General features: G+C 36.2%; 1 protein-coding gene across 10 annotated transcripts; it reads right to left on the bottom strand.

Moving 5' to 3' along the window:
• Window positions 1-1,687: 1,687 nt before the first annotated feature.
• On the bottom strand, window positions 1,688-22,932 carry LOC107864602 (actin-related protein 9). Of its 10 annotated transcripts, XR_007053428.1 has the most exons (23): window positions 22,808-22,932; window positions 22,499-22,571; window positions 22,161-22,270; window positions 21,254-21,313; window positions 21,044-21,109; window positions 20,918-20,956; window positions 20,678-20,780; window positions 12,409-12,623; window positions 12,035-12,155; window positions 10,349-10,413; window positions 9,017-9,106; window positions 8,200-8,250; window positions 7,079-7,210; window positions 6,692-6,781; window positions 6,108-6,178; window positions 5,862-6,037; window positions 5,742-5,785; window positions 5,620-5,669; window positions 5,302-5,347; window positions 3,868-3,918; window positions 2,948-3,094; window positions 2,438-2,545; window positions 1,688-2,015 (listed from the first exon to the last, which is right to left on the bottom strand). XR_007053428.1 is itself a non-coding variant. In XM_047409118.1 (22 exons), exons 1-21 carry the CDS (start codon window positions 22,808-22,810, stop codon window positions 2,951-2,953), a joined length of 1,800 nt encoding a protein of 599 aa, XP_047265074.1. In that variant the 5' UTR covers window positions 22,811-22,932; the 3' UTR covers window positions 1,688-2,015; window positions 2,948-2,950. The 10 variants fall into 10 exon arrangements, 9 of the variants coding, with proteins under 9 accessions (XP_047265074.1, XP_047265075.1, XP_016566503.2 ...); XM_047409118.1 differs by lacking the exon at window positions 2,438-2,545; XM_047409119.1 differs by lacking the exon at window positions 2,438-2,545 and having other exon boundaries at window positions 12,409-12,620; window positions 22,808-22,931.
• Window positions 22,933-24,958: the final 2,026 nt, after the last annotated feature.

Below are 24,958 nucleotides of genomic sequence, written 5' to 3'. Positions count from 1 at the left end.
ATAATAATAATAATAATAATAATAATAATAATAATAATAATAATAATAATAATGGTATGATTGTCGATCCTTTCCTATCGGCTATCGTGAAGTGGCTTTCAGCTCCTCTCCTCGTTTCGCTCTTCCTATTTATGTTCTCCTTCGGCAAATTAAATGGTTTTGTTTATAACGTAATTAAGCTAACAAAGAACTTACGATGATTACTTAAATCTATTCGAGGCATAATCAATAAATCACTCTTTAAGTGATAAGAGTAATCACTATGTGAGGACTCTTCTAATGAGGTATTTCTCGTTGGATATTCTAATTGTTGTATTAGAAAATCATCGAAGATAGTATGAAGAGAAATTAAAAATATTTTAAGCAAATAACACTTATGATAAATATTAGTATTTTAATAGGTGTATCATATTAATGCTAATAAAGTTCATCGAACTGTTGTGCGTTTGACTAATGCGTCGAATTCTGATGACTGCTTGATTCTTCCTGCATGGTTTAATACTTAATAGAACATGATAATCATATTTATTTGACTAATTATATTATTCCCTAATTTGATTAAAAACAAGTGAATATCATATTTATTTGACTAATTATATTATCCCCTAATTTGATTAAAAACAAGCAAAATATTCACATCGAGACAGGAAATTCATGAGGAATATCTTGACAGCCAAATGGAAAATTCCCAAAAGGGAAATATCATCCAACATTGAAGTTAGCTAGATAACAAGGGAATAATAATTACCATGAAATTAAAGATGTCATTTTAATTGTGTCAGCTTGATTGACTTTTCACGAGATATCATGAATTCAAGTCTTGAGGATAAAATCGTCTTTAAAAAAGTAAAAATTTTCAACACAAGTCCGAATTAATCGGATCTCCTATTCAAGTCTTGAGGATAAAATCGTCTTTAAGAAAGTAAAATTTTTCAACACAAGTCCGAATTAATCGGATCTCCAAAAAGGCTACAAAGTCATAGTGATGATTGTCATGAACGTTGCCCTCGAGGGCGTGTATGAGGTCCTTGCCGATTTCTATCAACAAGAGTGCATTTCTTAGTAGAGTGTTAAAAGTGGAGACTATAATCGTAGGGATCAATTGATAGACAATTTTCTTAAGGAAGAGAATTCAGGATGAACATTTTTGTCATTCGCTATGGCTGACTGAATGCGTACTAGCATGATCAATCAATGGACGGGAAAATTGCATAAATGACGAGACCAACCTACCCAAAGTCAAGGCTCTTCCTTTTCTTGATGACGAATCTTTGATTGACGGACACTAGGAATTAATTCAGAGAAAAAAGAAGCATGACATGAGATAGGCGACAGAGAAATTTGCGCCAGCAAATTAAGCAACTACCTTAAGCAATTGTCAGATCGATCTTTGAACATGAACCCCCACCCCCACCCCACCCCACCCCACCCCACCCACTTAAAGAAAAAAGGAAAAAGAGATTAAGCTTTGTTTTCTTTCTCTCTAGCTCAACAACGTGTTCACATATCAACTTCCAAAATATATATTTCTTTCTCTTTTCTTTTCATTGCATTTTATGTGATGTTATTTGATTGAACGCAACATTTAATGTATCAATTAGAACTTGTATCTTTTATCACAGTAAGAAATTTTTTTAAAGTAATACTTCAAGAGATAATATTATAAAATAGAAACGCGAGATACAAATTTAGATGGAAAATAATTGGCATGTGCAACTAATAGGAATTGAATCACTAACCAAATTGGTATCCAATTGAATTGACATTTGATCATGGAAAAAAATATTGAATACCAAGATTAAATATTTAACCCTATACTGTGACTAAGTTTTGCCTAGAATGTACTTCAGACTGGCCTTGCTCAGCAATAATTTTTGGCTGATTTTCAGGTTTGAAAACTGTCGATATCCTCAATAAGATGGATGAAAGCGCTAATCAAATGAGTTGGGAGGGAGGAAGGAGGCTTTCGGTTCCTTTGTCTTCAAGATAAGCTAGTAAGCCCCAGTCTCCGAAAGCTGAACAACAAAAGAATTAGCAGAGAAATGTTAATAGCAATAATATCGCAACATCTACAACAAGCATGGATATTTTTCAAAGGCTACTGTATGACCAAGTGGTGGATACTCGACGTGTTTGTCCCTTTATACTTTTTACTGCACAATTCATTCCTAGAAGTAAGGTCTAAACCAGAATTCCTAAAGCACCCAACTGAGCCAAAGAAGGAAAAGCAGTACGTAATTAACATATTTGCTGCCTACTTATTGATTGAAATAATAATGTGTATAGATGTGATTGTGTTGCCTGTATGCATACTCCTTGAATGTTTCTTCTATCTCGAACAATTTTGAATAGAAGGGCAGTCCGATGTACTAAGCCCCGCTATGCTCGAGGTCCAGAGAAGGGCCGAACCACAAAGGTCTATTATACACAACCTTACCTTGCATTTCTGCAAAAGATTGTCATCACGGCTTGAACCCATGACCTCTAGCCACATGTCAGCAACTTTATCAGTAACGCCAAGAGCCCCCTTCTATCTTGAACAATTCTGAATATACGTGTAAAACACAAAATATTGATGACCAAAACTGGCTCAAATTTTTTACTTCCCAGTGATCTTTTAAAATCTCTTCTACAATTACAACAATATGAAAGCATATACTCCTACCCCCAGCAGTCCAGCACAAAAACAATAACAATAACAAGAAATCAGAAGGCAAGTACAACTGGACAAGAATCATATCTTGATAGGACGGAAAGGAAAGATAATAATTGTAACCCTCTCCTTTCCTCATCATTCCTAGATTAATCCTCCGACCCACCCCTTCCCCTTCCCACTATCTGAAGCAAAAATAAAAGCATTGCATAAGACCTGCACAGAGTTTTGTTAAACTGTGATGTAGTTGAAAAATAAATTTACCAATGGATAAATTAGAACATGGATTTGTACCTCTTATAAATTCATATAGCACATTGCTTGTGCTTGAAGATAATATGAATCCTTGTATTTTCTACCACTGCCAATGTGAATCCCATTTCTAATCCAGTCCTCTCGATGAATCCAGGCTTCCCTACTAATATCGAGAATTCCAAGGATCTGAAGAACATACAAACTTAAATGTGAAGCATGATACAGGGTTTGGTTGAACAGGTATCACCTTACACATGATTAAAAGAAAATTGTCTCAACAAGATAAGTACATTTTTTAGCTTCCTGACTATAGCAATCTCAAATTGACCCGGTTGTTATTTTGAAAAGAAGAATCCTTCTTTGTTTTTGCTAACCGTGGTGTCCGGGCTAGCTTGCGCGCACCTCAACTAATTCCACGGTATGCCTGCCACCTCCCAAGGTACCAAACTCTGTCCATCAAGGCTATAGAGCAGATAGGAGAAGAAATCACCTAGTACCACTAAGTCTTCTTCAGGAACTAGGATTATAAAACAAAAAGCACAACACAATACAATGCTTGGTCCCTCTTAGGCTCCTGATCTTGAATTGAGGGATATTATTCATAAATTATGCACCAAAATGGGTTCAATGGCATAATGATCTGTAACATCAACGGTTCTTTAAACCATGTAGCTGGAGTAGTACGGTCAGCTGATGTGATTAGCAGGCCCGTTATGCTGTTCAAACTCTTCAGTGCCCTTTATTTCCTTAGTGCAAAAATACACATCAGGTAATACTACAATAGATAGTTATTATTTATCAACTCCTTTTATTCCTATTTTTATAACTATGTCGTGAGAGCTAGCTTGCTGGCTTATTATTCATATCAGACCAATATTACCAGAATATAGGATTTAGCTGTTAAAAAATAGTGCGATGTGGCTATTAAGCAGAACCTCTAATAAAAAGTGTCTACTTACTGCTCCGCCTTTCCATGATACAAATGCTGGATTTGTTCTCGATTGCAAAACCTAATAAATATACACACAAACTAAAATGTCAATTCCTCACAGCAACTTACTATATAAAAAGAGAATAAAAGATGAGAAGAAAACAAGATGATGGAAGTTTGCAAGGACAGTATGGGCCGAAAAAAAAGGATGGGCATCCATACATAATAGTTTCTATTGCACCTATCAAAAAGCTAGAGATTCTTCAAAGTTTAATCCAAATAATTAACCACACTTGTTCCATTTTACATATTTATACCAACACATTGGATTAGTTGGGCAAAGGAATCTACATACAGGGAAAAAACGAAACAACAACAATTAGGACGCTTTATCCGAGCAAGTTATTTCAACTATATGAATCTGGAACAGAACAAAAAACACTTCATAATTGTTTTAGCCATTCATTCCACATATGAATCTTAATTAGAATACTTTATCTGTCGGAAACAAAAAAGAGGAAAAGATGAACATAAAAGTAACTTTCTGAGTAAGAGGGTATCTGACTAAGCTTATAAATTATTGGCTTATCTACACATTCTTTAATACTAAAGTGCTTATACGCCAATATCAGCGAAAATTCATAAATTAATCAACCCCAACATATAGCTTTTCAGCTTATAAGTATTTTGGTTCGGCAAGAACTTTTACTATTAATCCCAAAATACCCTTCTCAAAACAACACTCCTAGCTCCCTGTTCATTCCATTTTCACCATTTGTTCTTCTCCTTTGCTCTTAGTTGCACATCACAAAATAATTTACAGTCACTAAAGATAATCCTATCTAATCAATTTTAGAGTAAATTGATGTGTATTAGAATTAAAAATCTTGCAATAATTAACTCTTTTTTTTTAAAAAAACAAAGGTGCCAAATAATCAACTTCGTTTTATTGTGAACATATCAATTGCTTATTATCAGTTTCAGCACTTACCCCCAACATATAATTGCTTATTAGTAAAATCTATTTTAACACTAAAACAGCCTTATTACTACTTGATTATCAGCTAAGCCGAACAAGCATTAAATCAGCCAAAATCGCATTTTGTACTCATCAACAAGTGAGTGCAAAAGATGTGCATGTTTCCTAAGGAAAAACCAAGGAAATCTCATATACTCGGTTTTTGCATTCTCCTTTCCCTTTTTCATTCGTTTTCCACATTTATGGTCTTCAGCATGCTAAAAACACCCTAAGCATCTGAAGGATATATTTGAAAAGGCCAAACACATAATGAAACCTTGAGATGATAACGGGGCAGGACTCATATAAAATCTATTTGGTTAAATCCAGAAGCCAGACATATGCATCTGGCAAAGAGAAGAAACAAAGGTACACGAGATTGTTTGGAAATTGAAGAACAACCTAACAATGAGAACAGAAAAATAAGCAAAAGCTAAAAACTACCTCCACAGTGTCAATTGCTTCATGTGAAGGAATTGCATGTAAAACTCTGCAAACGAATGAGAGCAGTCAGCATAAAAGCATACTAGTGATCTCCTAAACCATTCCTATAGCTTAGAAAATTGTGAACTTCCTATTTACTAGCACTTTACCTGATAACATACCCAAATTCAATGGTCTAGTTATGCTTCAAAAATCTTTTAAACAGAGGGTGAAATATTCATTGGTTATATGTATATATAATTATGTCCAACTTCTAGCAACAGGGGTATTGTTTCCTTTTTTCCAGTTACATTTAGGCAAAACTAGACTTGAACGAACCTTTCCTCCACAGCTGGAATGAGACCATAAACTGATGCAGCTCCACCAATCTGGAGAACGGAAAAATATCACATTTCGAGCCACATGACAACAACAATAGGTTGAATGTCCAAATAACTAACCAATTGCATGCTGCAAAATAACTTCCTCTGTAGGTCAATACGCCCTGTCAATTGTATGAAACGAGGTTCAGAAAGAGTATACCCAAATTCTACCACATTATATAATAGATTACTAATCACCCGTCGCAAGAATGCTCTTTGTAATAGCTTCAGCAAGCCCAATATCAAGACCAATATCATCTTCTTTCTTTGGCTTTGTTTGGTAAACTGGGTAGCTCTCCCACATTGGATATGCACCACCACCAGAAAAGTCCATGTGCCAAGTGTCCTCAAGCATATCATCACAATCTTTCAACCTATTTAGATGCAAAACTGAGCACAGAAGGATGAGGAAGGATTTAGACCCATCATATGTAATTAACTTACCAAGTGCGGGGTGGCGGAGGATAAACGTCTGGAACCAAAAGCATTGGGTAAAATAAACCCATTGGGGGAACCTGTATTAAAACCAATCAGGCACAAAACACTTGATATCAAACCTTATGGATTCAATGTTCATCTTTTATCAGCAAGTACAAAATATGCCTCTTTCAATTGAAATACAGATGGGATTTGATACTGTAAAAGATTTGGCTAATTGTTAACATGGGATCTCATGTTCAACAGCAAAACCATGTCACAATTGCTCACGCTAAATCTCAGCTCAATTGCAAAAGCATGTCATGATTTAATTTTGGATTTTCCTTGGAAGTATGATTGATAAAAAAATTGTTTGGATTAAACAATGCAAGTTGTCTAACCATGACAAAAAACACTAGCTGCACTCTCTTGTAAACAGTAACCTTGTGATCTATTGCAATTGAAACTATTGCCACAGAAAATATGAGGCATCAGCAGAATCTATCTCTGGAAAGTTAGAAATGTGAAAGTAAAACAAATGACATCAATCACACATCCTCTTCAATAAAAGCAAAATAAATACAAGAGGGTTTTGAAGTTAACAGGTATACATTAAGAGCAGTCAGCCTTGTCTTATGAGATCCAGGTGGCATTCCATCTTCATATGAATGTACCATGGCAACAGCTTCCACTTCCCCCTCCTGGACGGTGGAATAGATTAAACATTTAGGTGTTCATGTAATGATGCATCAAATTCATAACTAGAATTATTATAAACAGTTCGGTTGATTACAACAGAAGGTGATAAATCGAACAAATAGACTGAACGACCTCCATAATTGTCTCTATTCATCCGAAGGACATTTTTCGATATACATTCCCAGAGTGATACGTTGACTACCAAAGTGGAGGATATCCGGTAATGGGCTATACATGTTTCTGGCGTTTAAATGTTAAAGGCTTTAAATTTGTTTTTTTTAAAAGTTTAGGAAACTCACTTTGATCTGACAGTAGGACTCTTTAAGTCTGTTAAGCATCAGCAAATCTACAGGCTTTGACAGGGCATCAGTTCGAATCGGTGGCCATGTTTGATGATGCCTCTGAGTCCAAAGAAGGCATCTTGATATATCCTGTTAGAATTGAAAAAAAAAAATACAGATGTTTCAGCCAAGAAAGACCGATCAAAAAATCATTGAGAAAAATTTGAAGAGCAAGAAACCACGAACTTAATAACTTGCTCCAAGCTTGATGCTGAAATGTGTGACAATCTCATCTAAAAGCTTAAGCTACTAGTGAGAGCACACTTTTAATTATTTAATCATATTATGTCTCAACACTTGAAGAAGAAGAGACCCCACAATTTTTCCAAAAATCCCTGAAGCTGCTCCCTTTGGTTATGATTACAGCAAACAAAGACAAGACTGCTTCCGTTTAGCTACCAAATCTCTTAATCTATATTTTGGCAAGTAAATGAAGAGATCGAAGAGATTATGGCTAATCTAGTTTTGAGAACTACTAATTCAATTCGTCCCTCCCATGTTAAAAGAAAGTAAAAGATTGAAAAAAAAAAACCCTAATTTGCCTTACAAGAAGAGTAGTTTAGTTTTGCAATAAGAAAGTCTAAAGAGAGAGGAATGGATATAAGGGATTCATAAAGTCGGAACTAACTAGTTAAGTCTGCGTACAATACACCCTTGTGGTGGGGCCCTTCCCTGGACAACGCACATAGCGGTAGCTTTAGTACACCGGCCTGCCCTTTTTTATAAAGTCGGAACTAACTAGTTAGCATTGAGGCGTAAATGACTGACTAATTGAACAAGGATAAGACATGTATATATTGAAGTCAGTAATATCAAGGTACTCTGATTCTTGATCTTTGAGCTCATTTCAATTACTCTATGCAAATCCCTATCGAGTTTTCAAGCATAAGCAGCTATTGACAGCAAACATCTGATTAAACAAGTAACCAGTCGATTATATGCTTCACCCTACATAAAATCTCCAAGAAATAAAAATCAAAACAGCCTCTAGTATAAGAACCATAAAAGATAAGAAGAATTGAGCTTCTTGACTTATCCACTCCGCAAAGTAAAATCCATACTTCTCATTGAATGCTCACCTCTCCACCAAAACGTAAAGATATATGTGTTGTGGGTAGAGCCACTCCATCCTGTCCAACAGCATCAATCATTAGCATAGGGATACATGGAGGATCAGTATAAAGGTCAAATAGAAATTTTCAGGATGTTATTTGTTAAAAAGCATAATAATATCACAGAAGTCTCTCTGCTTCATGATTTAAGCAACAGGAGATGTATAAACTGTAGGTCATCTACATAGATAAACAAGGCATCAGCAGAGCAATTGGGGAGACCAAGGGGTGGTTTCCCCTGATATTCTTCCTCAAATGACAGGATTCATGCTGAAGCAGTAATCACAGTGAAGTAATGATTTTAATGAAAGATATCGAGGCAATGATAAAATAGCACTCTCAGAATCTCAATTTTTTGTATAATTTTAACCTAAGTATCGAGGCTATGGGTAATGAGAAATTTTGTTATACTTGAGTGTGCATCAATAGCATTGATGGTACTGAATGTGTTAACTATGATGATGTGTCATAATAGGTGGTGAGAGTAGTTCGGAGAATCTGTTGAAGAAATTAAGAGGAAAGCTACCATTACTCTGAGTCTTGATGCCTTAGTAACATGAATTACTTTCAGAATGTTACCATGATTCATGTCCAGTTATAACCATCACCCACTTCCGCATGCACAAGGAAAAATCCTTGTAGTATGCCAGTATCAAAGTCGCTAGAATCCTTATCCTGGATCCCATATCTAATACTGGAGAGCTATAAACAAAGCTGTAATGGAAACGAGGGCTTAACTGTAACTTTTCAACCATATAGAGAGGCAGAAGTAAAGCTTCCGTACCTCAACACAGATAACAGATGTCACTTGAGCTCCCATGTTGACAATGCATGCTGTTGATAAACCATTTCCAAAAGCTGCAGCAAGACCTTCCTGGTTTAACCAATTCAAACAGAACATGAATAATAAAGCCGTTTTGTACATTTTCATCCCTACTGTTTGATTACAAGGTATAGTTAGCACTTCCACTTAGTCGTTTTCAGTAGTCAGCATTTCCAAGAACAGGTGATTACAAATTCAAGAGTAAAATTTTCCTACTTCAGCAGTCTTTTTAACGTCATCGAACTTTTCTTCCTTAGTCTTCTAAGTTAACTAACAATGTTTCATCAATGAGAACTGTCACAGAGTTCAGGAAAGAAAAGGAGACATTTGAAACTTGTTGCATTAAACATGCCATAACGTTCATGCAAAAGATTGTCATGAAGGTTAAAATAGAAGGTTTATATTAATATTTCCAAACTTAGAAAATTGCCATTCTTTTTTTAAAACGAACTAAAATTTTGTCACATAAACTGGAATCGAGGGGAGTAAAAAATTTAAATCTCGTGATTATAAGAGTTAACTAGGAAAGAGAAAACATAACATCGATGTGACACCCTAAATACAGGATTTTTTAGGAGCCAAAGTTATTTATTTAAGCAATACAGAGATTTACTCACCGTCCCCAACCTCCTCACACTATGCCCAACTTCAAATAAATAAGTGCTTTTAATAGATTCTGTCCTGATCCTTCTTTTTTTCTTTTCATTTCATCAAGAAGTAGGTGCTCCATAAGAAAGCAAGTCGGGCCCATCTGTTGGGCAAGTTATTGCTAAACGTAATGGTGTAAAACATAAATCTTTTTTATTTTCCTTAATTAAATGAAAATAGAACGTATTAACTTGATCTTACATTAAATAGCCTAAAACCAACTTCTAAGAAGTAGCTCACGGTTATCAAAAAAAAGATCCCCTAAAAACCTAAATGTGATTCCCTTTTAGAAAGTGCAGCAACCCTATCTAGAAACTTGCAAAGAGTGTAGTAATATGCAAGGTCTTCTAGGGTTATAGATCCAAATGGCACTGCTTAACAATACATGCCATACACACAAGCATTCTTGGTTTTATTGTAGATTGGAAAGCATAGGACAAGCAATTATCAGATCTTCCTAAAAGAATGAAGAAGCAATCTATAGCTATATATATATATATTTCAAAGTTCGTGTTATCATGTAGGTCTGTAGTTGAAAAAACTTCTAAACAGGTTAATAAGAATGAAGGTTTTGGTCAACTTGCCACTTAAGTGCATACAATTACTTTACATTAATGCCAAAAGAGTTCAGAGACATAACGTCACCTGGTGGACTACTGCTGAACCGAAGCGTAAGTCGTGCAACACGATGGATAGCATTTCTTTAATTTCTGCTTGCATAAACAACAAGCAGTGTTACATTTTTTACTAGGAACAAAAAGTGCTATAGCAACGATAGCAAGGGGTGGTCATGTGGTAAAGTCACTCACATACAACAACAATGACAACAACTATGCGTTATTCCCAAACAAGTTCCGTTCAGCTATATGAATCCTCACTGACCATGCCTACAGTCGTAGAGATTCCTTTACCTTGTTCGTGCATGGACAATGAAGCCTTCGTGAGCTTTTATGAAAGAAAAAGCATTCTCAGGAAATGGACACAAAACAGGCAGGAGAATAAAACATAAAAGATTCAATGACCAGTTAGCCACTAGATTCCTTGTGATGAAGTACCAAGAGGATAATGGATGGTTTGCGAGGAAGAGTCAGTGAACGTGTTGAAATTTGTAAGAATTTCCAGGAGAAGAAAGTAAAATGCAATACTTCTATGTCACCCATAGTGGCAGTTTAACGTAGAGATTGACATAATATTAATATTTGTTCTTCTTATGTATTTAATGTGATGAAGCAAAAATCTTTTTAAGATGTTCTGTCAGCTGCAGTCCAATCTGGGTTCATCTATCCAAAGATTAGTCACTTACCAGCAATCTCTAAGACACCCTACCAAAGAAATTAAAATGACAAGCTGCGGAAACCATAGGGAAGTTTCCTCTTACTTTTGGGCATCTCCATGGACAACAATACCCTCTTTCAAAGTTCTTGCTCTGAATCCTGATTTTTCTACTTTGTAGAGAAATTTTCCAAGAGACCATTATATGATGGATCACATTCTCAGTAACTAGAACGGCAAGGAAATTTTAATTCATGGAAAACTATGGAAGATAAGGGAAAGGTAGAGGAAAAGCACTGATCTTTCCATTTCGCCATTTGGTGTTAGCAGTTGGAAGAGGAAGGAACATGGAAATATAATTTCCTTCTAGAACTACAAATTTCAATTTTCTTTTCAATTTTCCCTCTTCCTATACTTATTGCTCTCGGTTGCCTTACCATTCCATTCCCAAAAATCAATGGAAATGAGAGCAGAACAGCTCTTTAGATTCACCTCAACCTATTGTTAATTAAATTGATTATCCTCATTTCAGTCTGCAGGACAATGCACATGTAAGAAACCGTCACATTTTTTTAACTGATAGTAGCATTCAGGCCAACTTGCACAAACCTGAACCAATTCACCTACTACAGCACACAAGCACGAATGTTGGTAAACATTAGACCTGTCCACTAAGGCCAGAGCAGCTGGGGACCCCCACTGTCACAGCCACATATATCTCTCTTGATAATCCAATGAGTGGAGTATTTATTTTCTCTAGAATGCTGAAACTTCACATTACTTCATCAATGGAAACAGGTATCCCATGAATAACACAACAGCATTTACGAAACCAACTCAGTCAAAACACACAAGAGACCTTATGCAGACGTGAATTAGCAAAGCTAGCTAGATTATAAACACCTAAATTCCAAGATCTAGTGGAGTATGCACCCTTCTTTTCCACCAAATATTGCAGATTTGACCAAAATAACAAAATTCTAGCCTAAAGATACATTTACCAGAGTTCTGGTTTCAGACACAGGAAAAATGAATAGGAAAAGATAAAAGTATATATACCACGATTGTCAAATGTCTCTGGAATAACAAGGATTGCAGAATACATGTTTCTTTCACGATGGGGAATATGCAATTTCTCAACCAAAATCCAATCCCAGATGGTATGCAGATCTTCAAGAACCTAAAAATCCCCAAGTATTATATTAAATTAATGGTTACTGAAACTCTAGTTAATGTGAAAGAAGTTGCATTTATGCACCTTTTGGAAAACCAGCAGAAAAAAAAATACCGATGCTCAATGAAAAAATTGGAATGGGAAATCCAAAAACATCAATTTCAAAAGTGAAGTCACTAAATTGTGAGTCACAGCTAGAAGAAGCAGATGCACATCAAATTTTCCATGTATCTAAGGAAATCTTGAAACAAGATATTACCTGCTGCGTCGAATAATGCTGAGATACATTCAGATGACCTCGGCGTATAGGACGACGCAAGCAATATGGTTCAGTTGGGGATATTCTTAGAGCTTCCTCCCCACATATGTACTCTCTATATTTGCGTTCTCTGGAATTAGGTTCAACCTTAATCTTGCTTTCCTTCAGAGTTGGGGACTCACTGGTATCACCCTCGTTGGGTGCATCTTCTACTGCTATCGCAAAACATACTTACTTGTTCTTGAAAAGGTGAAAATAACAGAATAAACAAACTAAGCATGTTCTTGTATCAGCTACTATTGAAAATCAAACAAAAACTGAGCCAAACAGAAAATATCATCTCTTCGATATGGATGTCCCGGTCCATGAGTAGTCTTCTCATGGTGTACAAGCATTGAAATCATTTATATGCACAATTGGTAGAAGCTAAATTTCCAGTAGAGATAGAACTAAAGAGTCCTTAGTATTCAAAACAAAATTGTTGAAATAATAAGCAAAGATGATATAGGTGATTAGTGGCATACATGTAAATCTGTGTAGTTGTTAGTTGAGTTAGTTAGAATCAAGCATTGACAGCTGTTAAATTAGAGGTTGAGACAGTTATATAAAGGGCAACAACAACAACAACAACAAACCCAGTGTATTCCCACTTAGTGGGGTCTGGGGGGTAAGATGTACGCAGTCCATACCTCTACCTCTGATGAAGTAGAAAGGCTGTTTCCGAAAGACCCCCGGCTCAAGTCACGAGATATCACACAAACACATAGTACAGCACAGAAGCAGATGACATGACATAGATACGGCACCCATAAGGAATATAAAACAGAGTAAAGCAGGAATGCAGGAATATAAAGCAGAGGAAAGCACACAGATTCGTAATAAACATGGAACACGGAACACGAAACACTGAATACGGAATCATAACAGGAATACACCCCCACCAATTAATTCCCTACACTAGCGACCCGAACTGGCCCTAATCCTCTGCCGTAATTCGCATCTTCCAGACCTTCCTATCTAGGGTCATGTCCTCGGTGAGCTGTAACTGTTCCATGTCCCGCCTAATCACCTCACCCCAGTACTTCTTCGGTCTACCCCTTCCCCGTCTAAAACCATCCAACGCTAGCCTCTCACACCTACGGACCGGGGCATCCATGCCCCTCCTCTTCACGTGTCCGAACCATCTCAATCGTGCTTCCCGCATCTTACACTCCACTGAAGTCACACCAACCTTCTCCCGGATAGTCTCATTCCGAACTCTATCCCCTCGGGTCAGTCCACACATCCAGCGCAACATCCGCATTTCTGCCACCTTCATTTTTTGGATGTGGGAGTTCTTAACTGGCCAACACTCCGCTCCATACAGCAAGGCCGGACGGACTACCACCCTATAGAATTTGCCTTTAAGCTTGGGCGGCACCTTCTTATCACACAGCACCCCCGATGCGAGTTTCCACTTCATCCATCCCGCCCCAATACGGTGCGAGACATCCTCGTCAATCTCACCGTTACTCTGGATCACGGACCCGAGATACTTGAACTTATCCCTCTTCCCTACCTCCTGTGCTTCTAGCGTCACTCCTACCTCATTCTCCCGCCTCACGTCATTAAACTTACATTCCACATACTCTGTCTTGGTTCTGCTCACCCTGAACCCTTTAGACTCCAGAGTTTGCCTCCACAACTCTAATTTGTCATTCACACCCCCTCGAGTCTCATCTATCAGGACTACATCGTCTGCAAAAAGCATACACCACGGCACCTCCCCTTGGATACGCCGCGTCAACACATCCATTACTAACGCAAACAAAAAGGGACTAAGAGTAGATCCCTGATGCAATCCTGTCAGGACAGTGAAATGCTCTGAGTCTCCTCCCGCCGTCCTCACCTGGGTTTTCGCTCCCTCATACATATCCTTAATTACTCTGATATATGCCTGCGGTACTCCACTCACCTCCAAGCATCTCCAAAGCACTTCCCTGGGGACTTTGTCGTACGCCTTTTCCAGGTCGATGAACACCATGTGCAGATCCTTCTTCCTCTCCCTATACTGCTCCACCAACCTCCGTACCAGGTGGATTGCCTCCGTCGTCGAGCGGCCGGGCATAAATCCGAACTGGTTTTCCGAAATAGACACTATCCGTCTCAGCCTCACCTCGACCACTCTCTCCCATATCTTCATAGAGTGACTCAGTAACTTAATCCCCCTATAGTTATTGCAACACTGAATGTCCCCCTTATTCTTATAGAGGGGGATCATGGTACTCCACCTCCACGCCTCGGGCATCTTTGCCGTCCTGAAAATTTCATTGAACAATGCAGTCAACCACCTTACACCAGCCTCTCCAACGAACTTCCAAAACTCCACCGGTATCTCATCCGGCCCCGTCGCCCTACCCCTTCGCATCCTGCGGACTGCCTGTCTAACCTCGTCTACCTTAAAACGTCTACAATAGCTAAAATCCCGACACTCCCCTGAGTGCTCCAGTTCCCCTAACACAATAGCTCTGTCCCCTAACACAATAGCCATGTGTAGATATTTTGTACTCACTAATCTTGTACATTTCAGAGCAATGCAAGCAGTTAGCTTTTCTCTTCCCTATTCAGCCTAGGTATTTCTCCCCTTCTTGTCCAGTAATTCATCAATGGTGGGAGTTTTAACATGGTATCAGAGCCAGGTTAGGCAGATCGAAGCTACACCTTAGGCTTGCGAAGACTTTGTTGATTTGTTTCAGCTGATTTAGAGTTTTCTTTTGAGGTTAACAATGGTGGATTTGGATATCGACGATCATCGTCATCCTCTATACTTGCAACCTTCTGATAATCCAGGAAATGTGATAATCTCGATAAGCTAAAAGGATCAGAGAACTATTCGGTTTGGAGCAGAGCAATGAAAATTGCTCTTCGAGCTAAACGAAAGTTAGGGTTCATCGAGGGTACATGCAAGAGGAGTTTGTTCAAGGGTGATCTGGTAGAAGAATGGGAGCGCGTCAATGCCACAATTCTGACTTGGATCATGAATACGGTATCTAAGGAATTGGTGAATGGAATCGTGTACGCAGATGATGCTCATGTAGTGTGGATGGACCTCAGAGATCGATTCGATAAGGTGAATGGATCGAGAATCTACAAGGTATTGCTAATATCTCTGATTATCATTCACGATTACGCTTGTTGTGGGATGAATATCAGTCTTTGATTCCTGGTGTGTGTGGCTGTGCTAAGTCAAAAGAGTTTTTAGTTCATCAGGAGCAACAAAAGCTTTTTCAGTTTATGATGGGATTGAATGAGTCGTATAGTGCTGTTAGAAGTCAAATTTGCTTAATGGTACCAACTCCCTCCGTCAGTCAGGCTCATGCTATGTTGGCTCACGAAGAAAGTCAGAGAATCATTTGTGAGTCTAGTTCTAGTTCACACGGAAATATAGTGAGTGAAATGAACGAAGGAACAGCTTTGTTGAGTATGAACGAAAATCAGAGGAGATACAATACTAGAGATAGCCAAGAGAAGTTTGGTAACAGTCAACAGCTAAGTTTCTCGGACTCTCCAAAAATGTTGCCGCACCCGTGTCGGATCCTTCAAAAATACACTATTTTTGGAGGATCCGACACACAATCGTAGACATTTTTGAAGAGTCCGAGCAACTTAGGTCAACAAAGATACAATGTTGCTGAAACTCATCAGAGATTTGCAAAGCATAGAAGCTTTGGCCACTTATTTTGCGAATTTTGTAGAAACAAAGGCCACACAAAAGAGACTTGTTATAAACTGGTTGGTTATCCATCAGGTTATAAGGGGAGGAAGAAACCATTATACAGACAAGCTAATGCAGTGATGAATGAAAACAATTCTTCTGTAAGTGAAGATGTAGGTTGCAGGGTAAGTGCAGGAGATCATAATGGATACATGCAGGGTACCCATACCAGAATAAGCAAGGAAATATGCAGAGTGTGCAGCATCACAGGGATAATGATCATGAGGCAAGCGGTAGAACTGGCCGAAATCGTGGATCAAGAATGCAGAATTACTTCACTGATGAGCAATATGATCAGATTATTGGACTCCTGACCAAAGGCAAAGGAGCAACAAATGCACCTGCAGTTCACATGGTAGGTAATGCTACCTTTAAATATGCAGGGAGAAACACTGATCCTTGGGTTATAGATACAGGAGCAACCAACCATATGACTAACAATGCAAAATTGTTGACACATGTGACTGATTTACCAGATTCTAGAAAAGGTAATGTGCATCTCCCTAATGGTAAGAGTGTGCTTGTTAGTTATTAAGGTAAATGCAACATTGGGAATGGTTATGAGATAGGAGAAGTTCTATACGTACCTGACTTCAAGTTTAACTTGTTGTCTGTGTCAAAACTGACAAAAGAACTGCATTGCTTAGTACTTTTCTTTCCAAAATTTTGTGTGTTCCAGGACCTACGCAATGGGAAAGTGAAGGGAATTGGTAAAGAAAAAGGAGGTTTGTATGTTCTCAAGGTTGAAGACCATGATGGAACACAAGGCATGAATGTAGTCAATAAAATGAATAGTTGTTTAGTTGAAGTATCCACATTAGATTTTGAAGTTTGGCCTAAAAGATTTGGACATATACCAGCAAATGTGATGAAGAAGATGGCTATTCTGAAGAATAAAGTTCCTACGTGCAAGTTTAATAGTTGTACAGTGTGTCCATTAGCTAAACAAGTGAGACAGTCTTTCCCTTTATGTAGTACTAGATCTACTGCAATTTTTCAGCTGATTCATACGGATTTGTGGGGCCCCTATAGAGTTTCTACTTGTAATGGCCACAGACATTTCTTGACCATTGTTGATGATCATTCTAAGATGATATACTTGTTGGAATTGAAAAGTGATTTCATTGTTATGTTTAAGCATTTTGTTAAGATGGTTAACGTGCAGTTTGGAAAGAAAATTAAAATGATAAGAACAGATAATGGTGCAGAGTTCCTTAGTAAAGAGTGCACTGATTTCTTGCTAAACAGTGGTATTGAACATCAAACCAGTTGTCCGCATACTCCACAACAGAATGTAGTAGTTGAGAGGAGGCATAGGCATATCTTGGAAATGGCTAGAGCTATCAGATTCCAAGACAGTATACTATTGCATTTATGGGTGAATATGTGCTTGCAGCAGTTTTATCTCATTAACAGAATACCATCTGTTGTTTTACATGGTAAATCTCCCTATGAAGTATTTTATCACTCTAGTCCTTGCTTGGCTCACTTAAGAGTGATTGGTTGTTTGTGTTTTGCGACCATTCCTTATAATGTTGACAAGTTTGCACCAAGGTTTGTGGCTACTATGCACATGGGATATGCTACCTCTCAAAAGGCTTACAAGTTATATGACTCTTAAGACTGGAAAGATGTTTGTAAGCAGGGATGTCACTTTTAAGGAACACATTTCCAACAATTGAAGCAAGGTCATTCTATTCCTATTTTTTTGGAGTTAGCAGATGTTCCCACTTCAGCACATGTGCCTACTCATGAAGCATTATCTTCTGGTAATGCACCAGCTGAGTTTTTTTCACCTGTTATAGCTCCACGTGAATCATCAGCATTACCTTCTAATCCCTCTCATCATCCTCCAGATATTCCAGTGCATTCTATGTCTCCTAATGTTGTTCCAGTATTGAGAAAGTTTTCTAGAGGTTCTAAAATCCCAGCATGGATGTCTGACTTTGTCTGTCCTATTAAATCTATGCCAGCTTGCAAATATCCTATGTCTAATGTGTTGGGTTACAGTTCACTGTCAGCTTCTTCCTTCTCAGGCTTATGTTGCAGCTCTTTCTACTGATATTGAACCTAGTTCTTATGCTGAAGCCATCACTGATCCCAGGTGGATTGATGTTATGAAGAGTGAAATCAATGCTTTAGTACATAACAATACATGGGAAGTAGTGGATTTACCCAAAGGAAAGGTTCCCATTGATTGGTTGCAGATGGGTGTACAAGATCAAATATAAGTTTACTGGAGAAGTGGAGAGGTTTAAGGCTCGACTTGTTGCTAAAGGTTATAGCCATCAGGAAGGTTTAGATTACCAAGAAACTTTCTCTCCTGTGGTGAAGATGGTCACAGTTCGAGCTGTAATTGCTTTGGCTGCTAAGAAGAATTGGTCTTTGTACCAAATGGATGTTTATAATGCCTTCTTGCAAGGTGATCTCGAAGAAGAAGTTTACACGCAGCTCCTACCTGGATTTGATAGCCAAGGGGGGAATAAGAGTCGCAGGCTACTCAAATCTCTCCATGGCTTAAAGCAAGCATCTAGACAATGGAACCTAAAGCTTTCTAATGCTCTTTTGTTGGCTGGTTTCATTCAGAGTCAGCATGATCATTCTCTTTTCATATTGAACAAGCATGGCAAACAAGTTATCATACTTGTTTATGTAGATGATTTACTGATGACAGGTGATGATGATGGCTTAATACAAGAAGCCAAAAATGTCTTACATAAAAGCTTTCAAGATTAAAGACCTTGGTACTTTGCGGTATTTCCTAGGCATTGAAGTTAACATATCACAGAAGGGAATTATATTGTGTCAAAGGACGTATGCTTTGGAACTGATACCTAAGTTAGGTTTAGCAGGTTCAAAACCTGCTTATACACCACTGGAGTAGAATCACAAGTTAACCAGCCTGGAATATGATCAGCATTGCAATAAAGTGGAGGATTCAGCATTGAGTGATGTGAAGAGTTACCAGAGGTTGATTGGGAAACTATTATATCTGACCTTAACTAGACCAGACATAGCTTATAGTGTCCAAACACTAAGCCAGTTCATGTAGCATCCCAAAAAATCTCACTTAGAAGTTGCCTACAGAGTGGTGAGGTATATTAAAAATGAGCCTGGACTTGGCATTTTATTAAGCTCAGGAGGAAGTATATCATTGAAGGCATATTGTGATGCTGATAATCAAGCTGTCCCAATTCAAGAAAGTCAGTGACAGGATATCTTGTGAAGCTTGGAGGATCATTAATCTCATGGAAGTCAAAGAAACAAAACACAGTAGTAAGGAGCTCAGCAGAATCAGAATACAGAAGTATGGCTTTGACAGTTTCAGAGTTGATTTGGTTGATAGGATTGTTCAAGTTCCTGAGAACTAAGATTCCTACTCCTATTCAGTTACTTACAGATAGTAAAGCAGCTATGCAAATAGCAAACAATCCAGTTTTCCACGAGAGGACAAAACATATAGAGATCGACTGTCATTTTATAAGGGAGAAGGTACAGCAGAAGTTCATACATCCTGAGTATATCTCAACCAGTGGACAAGAAGCAGACTTACTCACTAAAGGTCTTGGAGGAGCTCAACATTATCATCTACTGTCCAAGCTAGGTGTGTTGAACATTTTCACACCACCTATCCTTGAAGGGGAGTGTTGAAATAATAAGCAAAGATGATATAGGTGATTAGTGGCATACATGTAAATCTGTGTAGTTGTTAGTTGAGTTAGTTAGAATCAAGTATTGACAGTTGTATTGACAGCTGTTAAATTAGAGGCTGAAACAGTTATATAAAAGGCCATGTGTAGATATTTTGTACTCACTACTCTTGTACATTTTAGAGCAATGCAAGCAGTTAGCTTTTCTCTTCCCTATTCAGCCTAGGTATTTCTCCCATTCTTGTGCAGTAATTCATCAATGGTGGGAGTTTTAACAAAAATCTTGAGAAAGAAAATCAACATTTCCAAGTCCAACAATTCAAAATCAGGTAATCAACAATGGAAGATTTGGCGCATAATATCCTCGTCATAACGCTCATCGGTCATCTGAGAAGCTTGACACAGGAATATCAGATGATATCTAAACGCATAAAGATCTCCAAGAAAAATATGAATTAGACCACCCACAGTAGCTCTCCTAGTATTATAGAGAAGGAACCATTTGGTGGCAATTATCCCGTGGATTTAGTCGAGGTGCACGAAGCTGGCCCAGACACCACGGTTATCAAAAAAAAAGAAAGAAAGAGGGAATCATTTGGCTACTTTTGACATTAACAGCAGAAAATATCGGCATGCCAGATAGAACATAGGGCTACTTGCCAATCTGCCTAGGACATCGCTTTCGGGCAAAGAATAATGAGTAGTCTATGTATGTCGACTAAAAGAGTTATCAAATTCAATAAAAAATATTATGTATAGGTACATATAATTGTACACCACCTATAACATTCATCATTAAGAATGCAGCAGCCAAACTAAATGAATAAATGCTCCATTCAAAGAATGAACAGGTTACAGTTCTCACCTGTTACTGAAGGAGGAGGGACATTTTTCTCAAAAACATCAGCCCAAGAGAACACAGGCTCTTTCATGTTATTTTGCGGAGGATCCGTGTCTACACGCCCCATCTGCACAGATAAACACAAAATACACACACGAGTTTGTAGGTAGAAGTATTCCAGAAAGCACGACTATCGCTAAGTATTCAACTAGTTTGGATTCCATGAAAACATTCCTGATAAAATCTTCATCAAAAAAAACATTCCTGATAAAATTGAGCTTCCGTAGCTCCAATAACCACTTCCTACCACACATTTACATGGAAATCTCGCAGAATTAGAAAACAAATTTATATTCTACTTAAAAAGGCATAGATAATTGTCCCTGGTACCTTGCGTGCGTAAGAACTGTTAGCTATCTCCTCACCCAAAAATGGAATTCTCAATAACGACGCAATCTGAGAGAAAACTTAAAGTATATTATAAATATTCATGTCATCAATATATAGAAACTTCAGATTCACACATATATGATTTAACATCCTTTTTCTTCAAGCTCGCATATGTAATTGAACATTGTTTACTAAATTTCATGTACTAACAATGTCATACGCTCTTTCCCGCTCCATATGTTGTGCAGTTGTAACCTGAGAATTCAGCATCTAAGTACAAAAAAGACAATTCCAAAAAGATGTTATCAGAACACATTCAATCACATAAAAATACACATTTGAAATTTGATCCACAAACTTAAGATAAATTAAAACTTAAAAACTTATTTTGAGAAAAATCACCTAAAATTGCAAACTTTACTACAAAAATTCAAATTTTGTAACCTGAGAATTCAACATCTAGGCACAAAAAAATATCATTGAAACACATTCAATCACATTAAATTACAACAAAAACAACATACCCAGTGAAATCCCACAAAGTGGGGTCTGAGGAGGGTAGAGTGTAGGCTGACCTTACCCCAATCTCAAAGATATAGAGGTTGTTTCCAATAGAACCTCGGCTCAATGCAGTCCACAAAATGAAGTAATAAAGTACAGGAAATAGCAGATAGTAACAAAACCAGCAGAAATCACATTAAATTACAAATTTGAAAATTTGATCAATAAATTGAGATAAATTAAAACTTCAAAGCTTGATTTTGAGAAAAACTACATACAATTGCAAACTTTAGAAATAACAGCCAAAATTTCAAAAGTTAATTTTGAGTTTAATGTGTTGCCTTGTACTTCAACTATCATACTATTTTGTTGTAGTTATTGTCCTCTTACTATCTTCAATTTCCAGTATAGGACTGCTTTAGACTGTTTTCCTCTTGAGTCGAGGATCAATCATAAATAGCCTCTCCACCTTCTGTACACACTCTACCTTTCCCAGACCCCACTTTGTGTGATTATACTGGGTAAATAGTTGTTGTTAAAACTCGATTTCGATAAAAAAAATCAGATAAAATTGCAAACTTTAATTTGAACTTATAAAATTAAAATTTGGACTTACTTGATCTTGAACATTTCGTTTAGGTAATTGAGTAGTACGGCGAGAAATACAATGAGGTATATTGAATGGAGTATCCTGTTGAGCCAATCCAATTCTGATATTCGCCGAACCTAAATTACAGTGAAAGTAATTTACACATGATTATATAAGTACTAATTAACAAATTACTCCCTCCATTTCAACAACAACAAACTTGTCACATTTAACTTTTTGAAGGTCATTTTCACTAATTTTCAAGCCAAATTACAATAAATTAATTCGATATCTTAAAATTAAAATTTAAATATTCAAAAACTATGACTAAGTATTTCAGAACGAAGGGAATTAGGGTTAAGTACCTGGATTGATGACGACAATATTGGTGCCACGTTCGGCGAAGAGATTAGAAGGAATTACTGTTTTTAGGTAATCCTGTGTATATGCCATTCAACCAAAAAATTGTTAAGAGAGAGCGCCGTAACTTTAATTCAAACTTTATATTTGTGTTTACAAGTTTGAAAAAAAAAGTTGTATTTGGTTATGTATAAGTTTCGATAAGCGATTTTTTTTTTTTCTAGAATTCAGAATTCATAAATTCGAAATACTAAGTAGAATAAGTACTACTACAGAAAAAGAGTGTATGTAGTAGTAATTGTGAAAGTGAATACCATTGGCCAAAGCTTGAGCTGATGCTGAGGGAGCTGAAGAGACTACTACTGAACAAGGGGGTTTAGTTTATATACCCATTGAAATTGACCCAAAATTCAATTGTTAAATTTTTAGTGTTTTTTTTTTCTCTGTTTCTTAAGCTCTCACCTATTTATTTATTTATTATTTTTTTTTATACTAACTTGATGGCTTAAATTTGCAAATTTAAGGTTTGGTTATGAAAATTAAAAATATATATATTTATTTTATTTGATATCTTTAAAATTTAAAATAAAATTTGAGTTGTGTTTGTTATAATATTTTTAAATAAAGTAAAATATATTTTTAAATAGCGCTAATTTAAAATTGAAAGTGAATTTATTTATTTAAGTAATTTTTTCTTGTGAATTTAATCGTGTTTATTTGAGAGGAATAGAAAAAGAAATCTCAATTTTTCTTACCTTTTTTCTAAAATACTTTCTATTATAAAATTTCTGTTGGAGAAGGGGAGTTTTGGAGTAACGGGTAAAGTTTCTGTTATATGATCAGAAGGTCACGGATTCAAGTCTTAAAAACAGAAATGTAAGGTAAAGTTACATACGATACACCCTTATAATGAGGTCCCTGAACACCCCGTATAGTAATAACTTTAATACACTGAACTGCCCTTTTTTTTGTTATAAAAAAATGGTGCTTCCATATAAGAATTATTAAATTTAGCTAAAACCAGTATTCATCTCCAATTTTGACGACTTTGTTTTGTAGTGTAATCAAACTATAAGCTTCATTGTGCAGGCATCAAACGCTGGCGAGTAAGATAAAATTAATAAGAAAAAAAGATTTAAATATGTCATTAAAATTTATATTATTGATTAAAATAAATTAATATTATTTTTAAAATATATCTATTAAAAAGAACCGATCCAAATGTGTTACAAAAAATATTATTGATTTCGAATTAATTGCAACACCAAAATATGCAACTAATTGATTGGAGGATACACGTTTCGTAACCTATAGCATTGTGTTTGATGATGAAACAACTAATTCATTAGTTGAACTTTTTAATTTGTTTATCTTAGAGTCATATTTGGACCGGCTTATAAATAAGTTAGAAATTCTAATTTATAATTTTTGGTTTATTTTAATTTTTTCAGCTTAAAAATAAATATTTAAAATGTTTATATATTTTACCCGAACACTATAAAAATGTAAAAAGTACTTAAAATAAGCCCAATCAAATAAATTACTTTTCTTTTGAATCATTTTAAAATATATATATATATATATATATATATATATATATATATATATATATATTATGACAATTTTTTAGTTCTTATTTTTTATAAATATTTAAAATTACAAAATTAAAAGAATATTTTGATGTATTTCACCCATTTTTACCAAGCTATCAACCTCTTGTCGAGTCATTAAGAGCCCCAAGTTTATCAAAGTTCACAATTTTCTTATTGAGTTATTAGGGAAGAAAAAGTATGGGTGCTTTCAGAGAAAGGTTGAAAAAAAATAAACAAATACAAAGCTAGGGATTGTTAGAGAACTTTTCACCTTTTTTTTTAATTTATTTTTATTTTATTTGAAAATATTTAATCTTAAGAATTTAAAATACACTTGACATCATTTTATTTACCAAAATTAGGCTGCTATTTTAATTTTACTAAAACTTATCCTAATTTTTTTTACCATTTCATATTTTTTTGTAAAAAATATATTCAAATCCCAAATATTTATAACAAAAATATAATAAAAAGGAATTTCATAATTTTTAAAATTTCAATAAAATGAAAATTTCATAGCCAAACGCATAAAGTTTCTCCAATTATTATTATTATTATTATTATTATTATTATTATTGATTTTAGTCCTGGTTCTCAGGCAAGAAAATGTATTCAGAAAGAATTTTTTTCTGAAAAGTGGAAAACCTTTAGGACATGGTTTTTCGAGACTTATAATTCTGATGAATTACGAAATATTTCCGAAGAATTCTATGAAATATGTGTCTTGCATAATAAAATTATTTTTTTTGTACCATGGTTTATGTCTGCATATTTGCCGTCATATATCAAAATAATTGAAAGATCTTATCAAAATTTTGATGGTACAATTACTCAGGCCCTATATCCTCCTCAGTCTTCCTTTATATTACCCAA

This window comes from Capsicum annuum, chromosome 3, assembly GCF_002878395.1.
Source record: "Capsicum annuum cultivar UCD-10X-F1 chromosome 3, UCD10Xv1.1, whole genome shotgun sequence".
NCBI classification, from domain to species: Eukaryota; Viridiplantae; Streptophyta; class Magnoliopsida; order Solanales; family Solanaceae; genus Capsicum; species Capsicum annuum.
Note: the sequence above shows the minus strand (reverse complement) of the source record. Positions and strands in the feature narration are given on the sequence as shown.

What these genes read in the sequence shown, in the direction of transcription:
- LOC107864602 (XM_047409118.1), bottom strand. An exon ending in CGGAAGCTCAATTTTATCAG is followed by an intron (nt 20,781 to 20,917) that starts GAATGTTTTTTT and finishes TTATCTGTGCAG; the next exon opens with ATGGGGCGTGTAGACACGGA. An exon ending in CCCTCCTCCTTCAGTAACAG is followed by an intron (nt 12,624 to 20,677) that starts GTGAGAACTGTA and finishes GTTTTGCGATAG; the next exon opens with CAGTAGAAGATGCACCCAAC.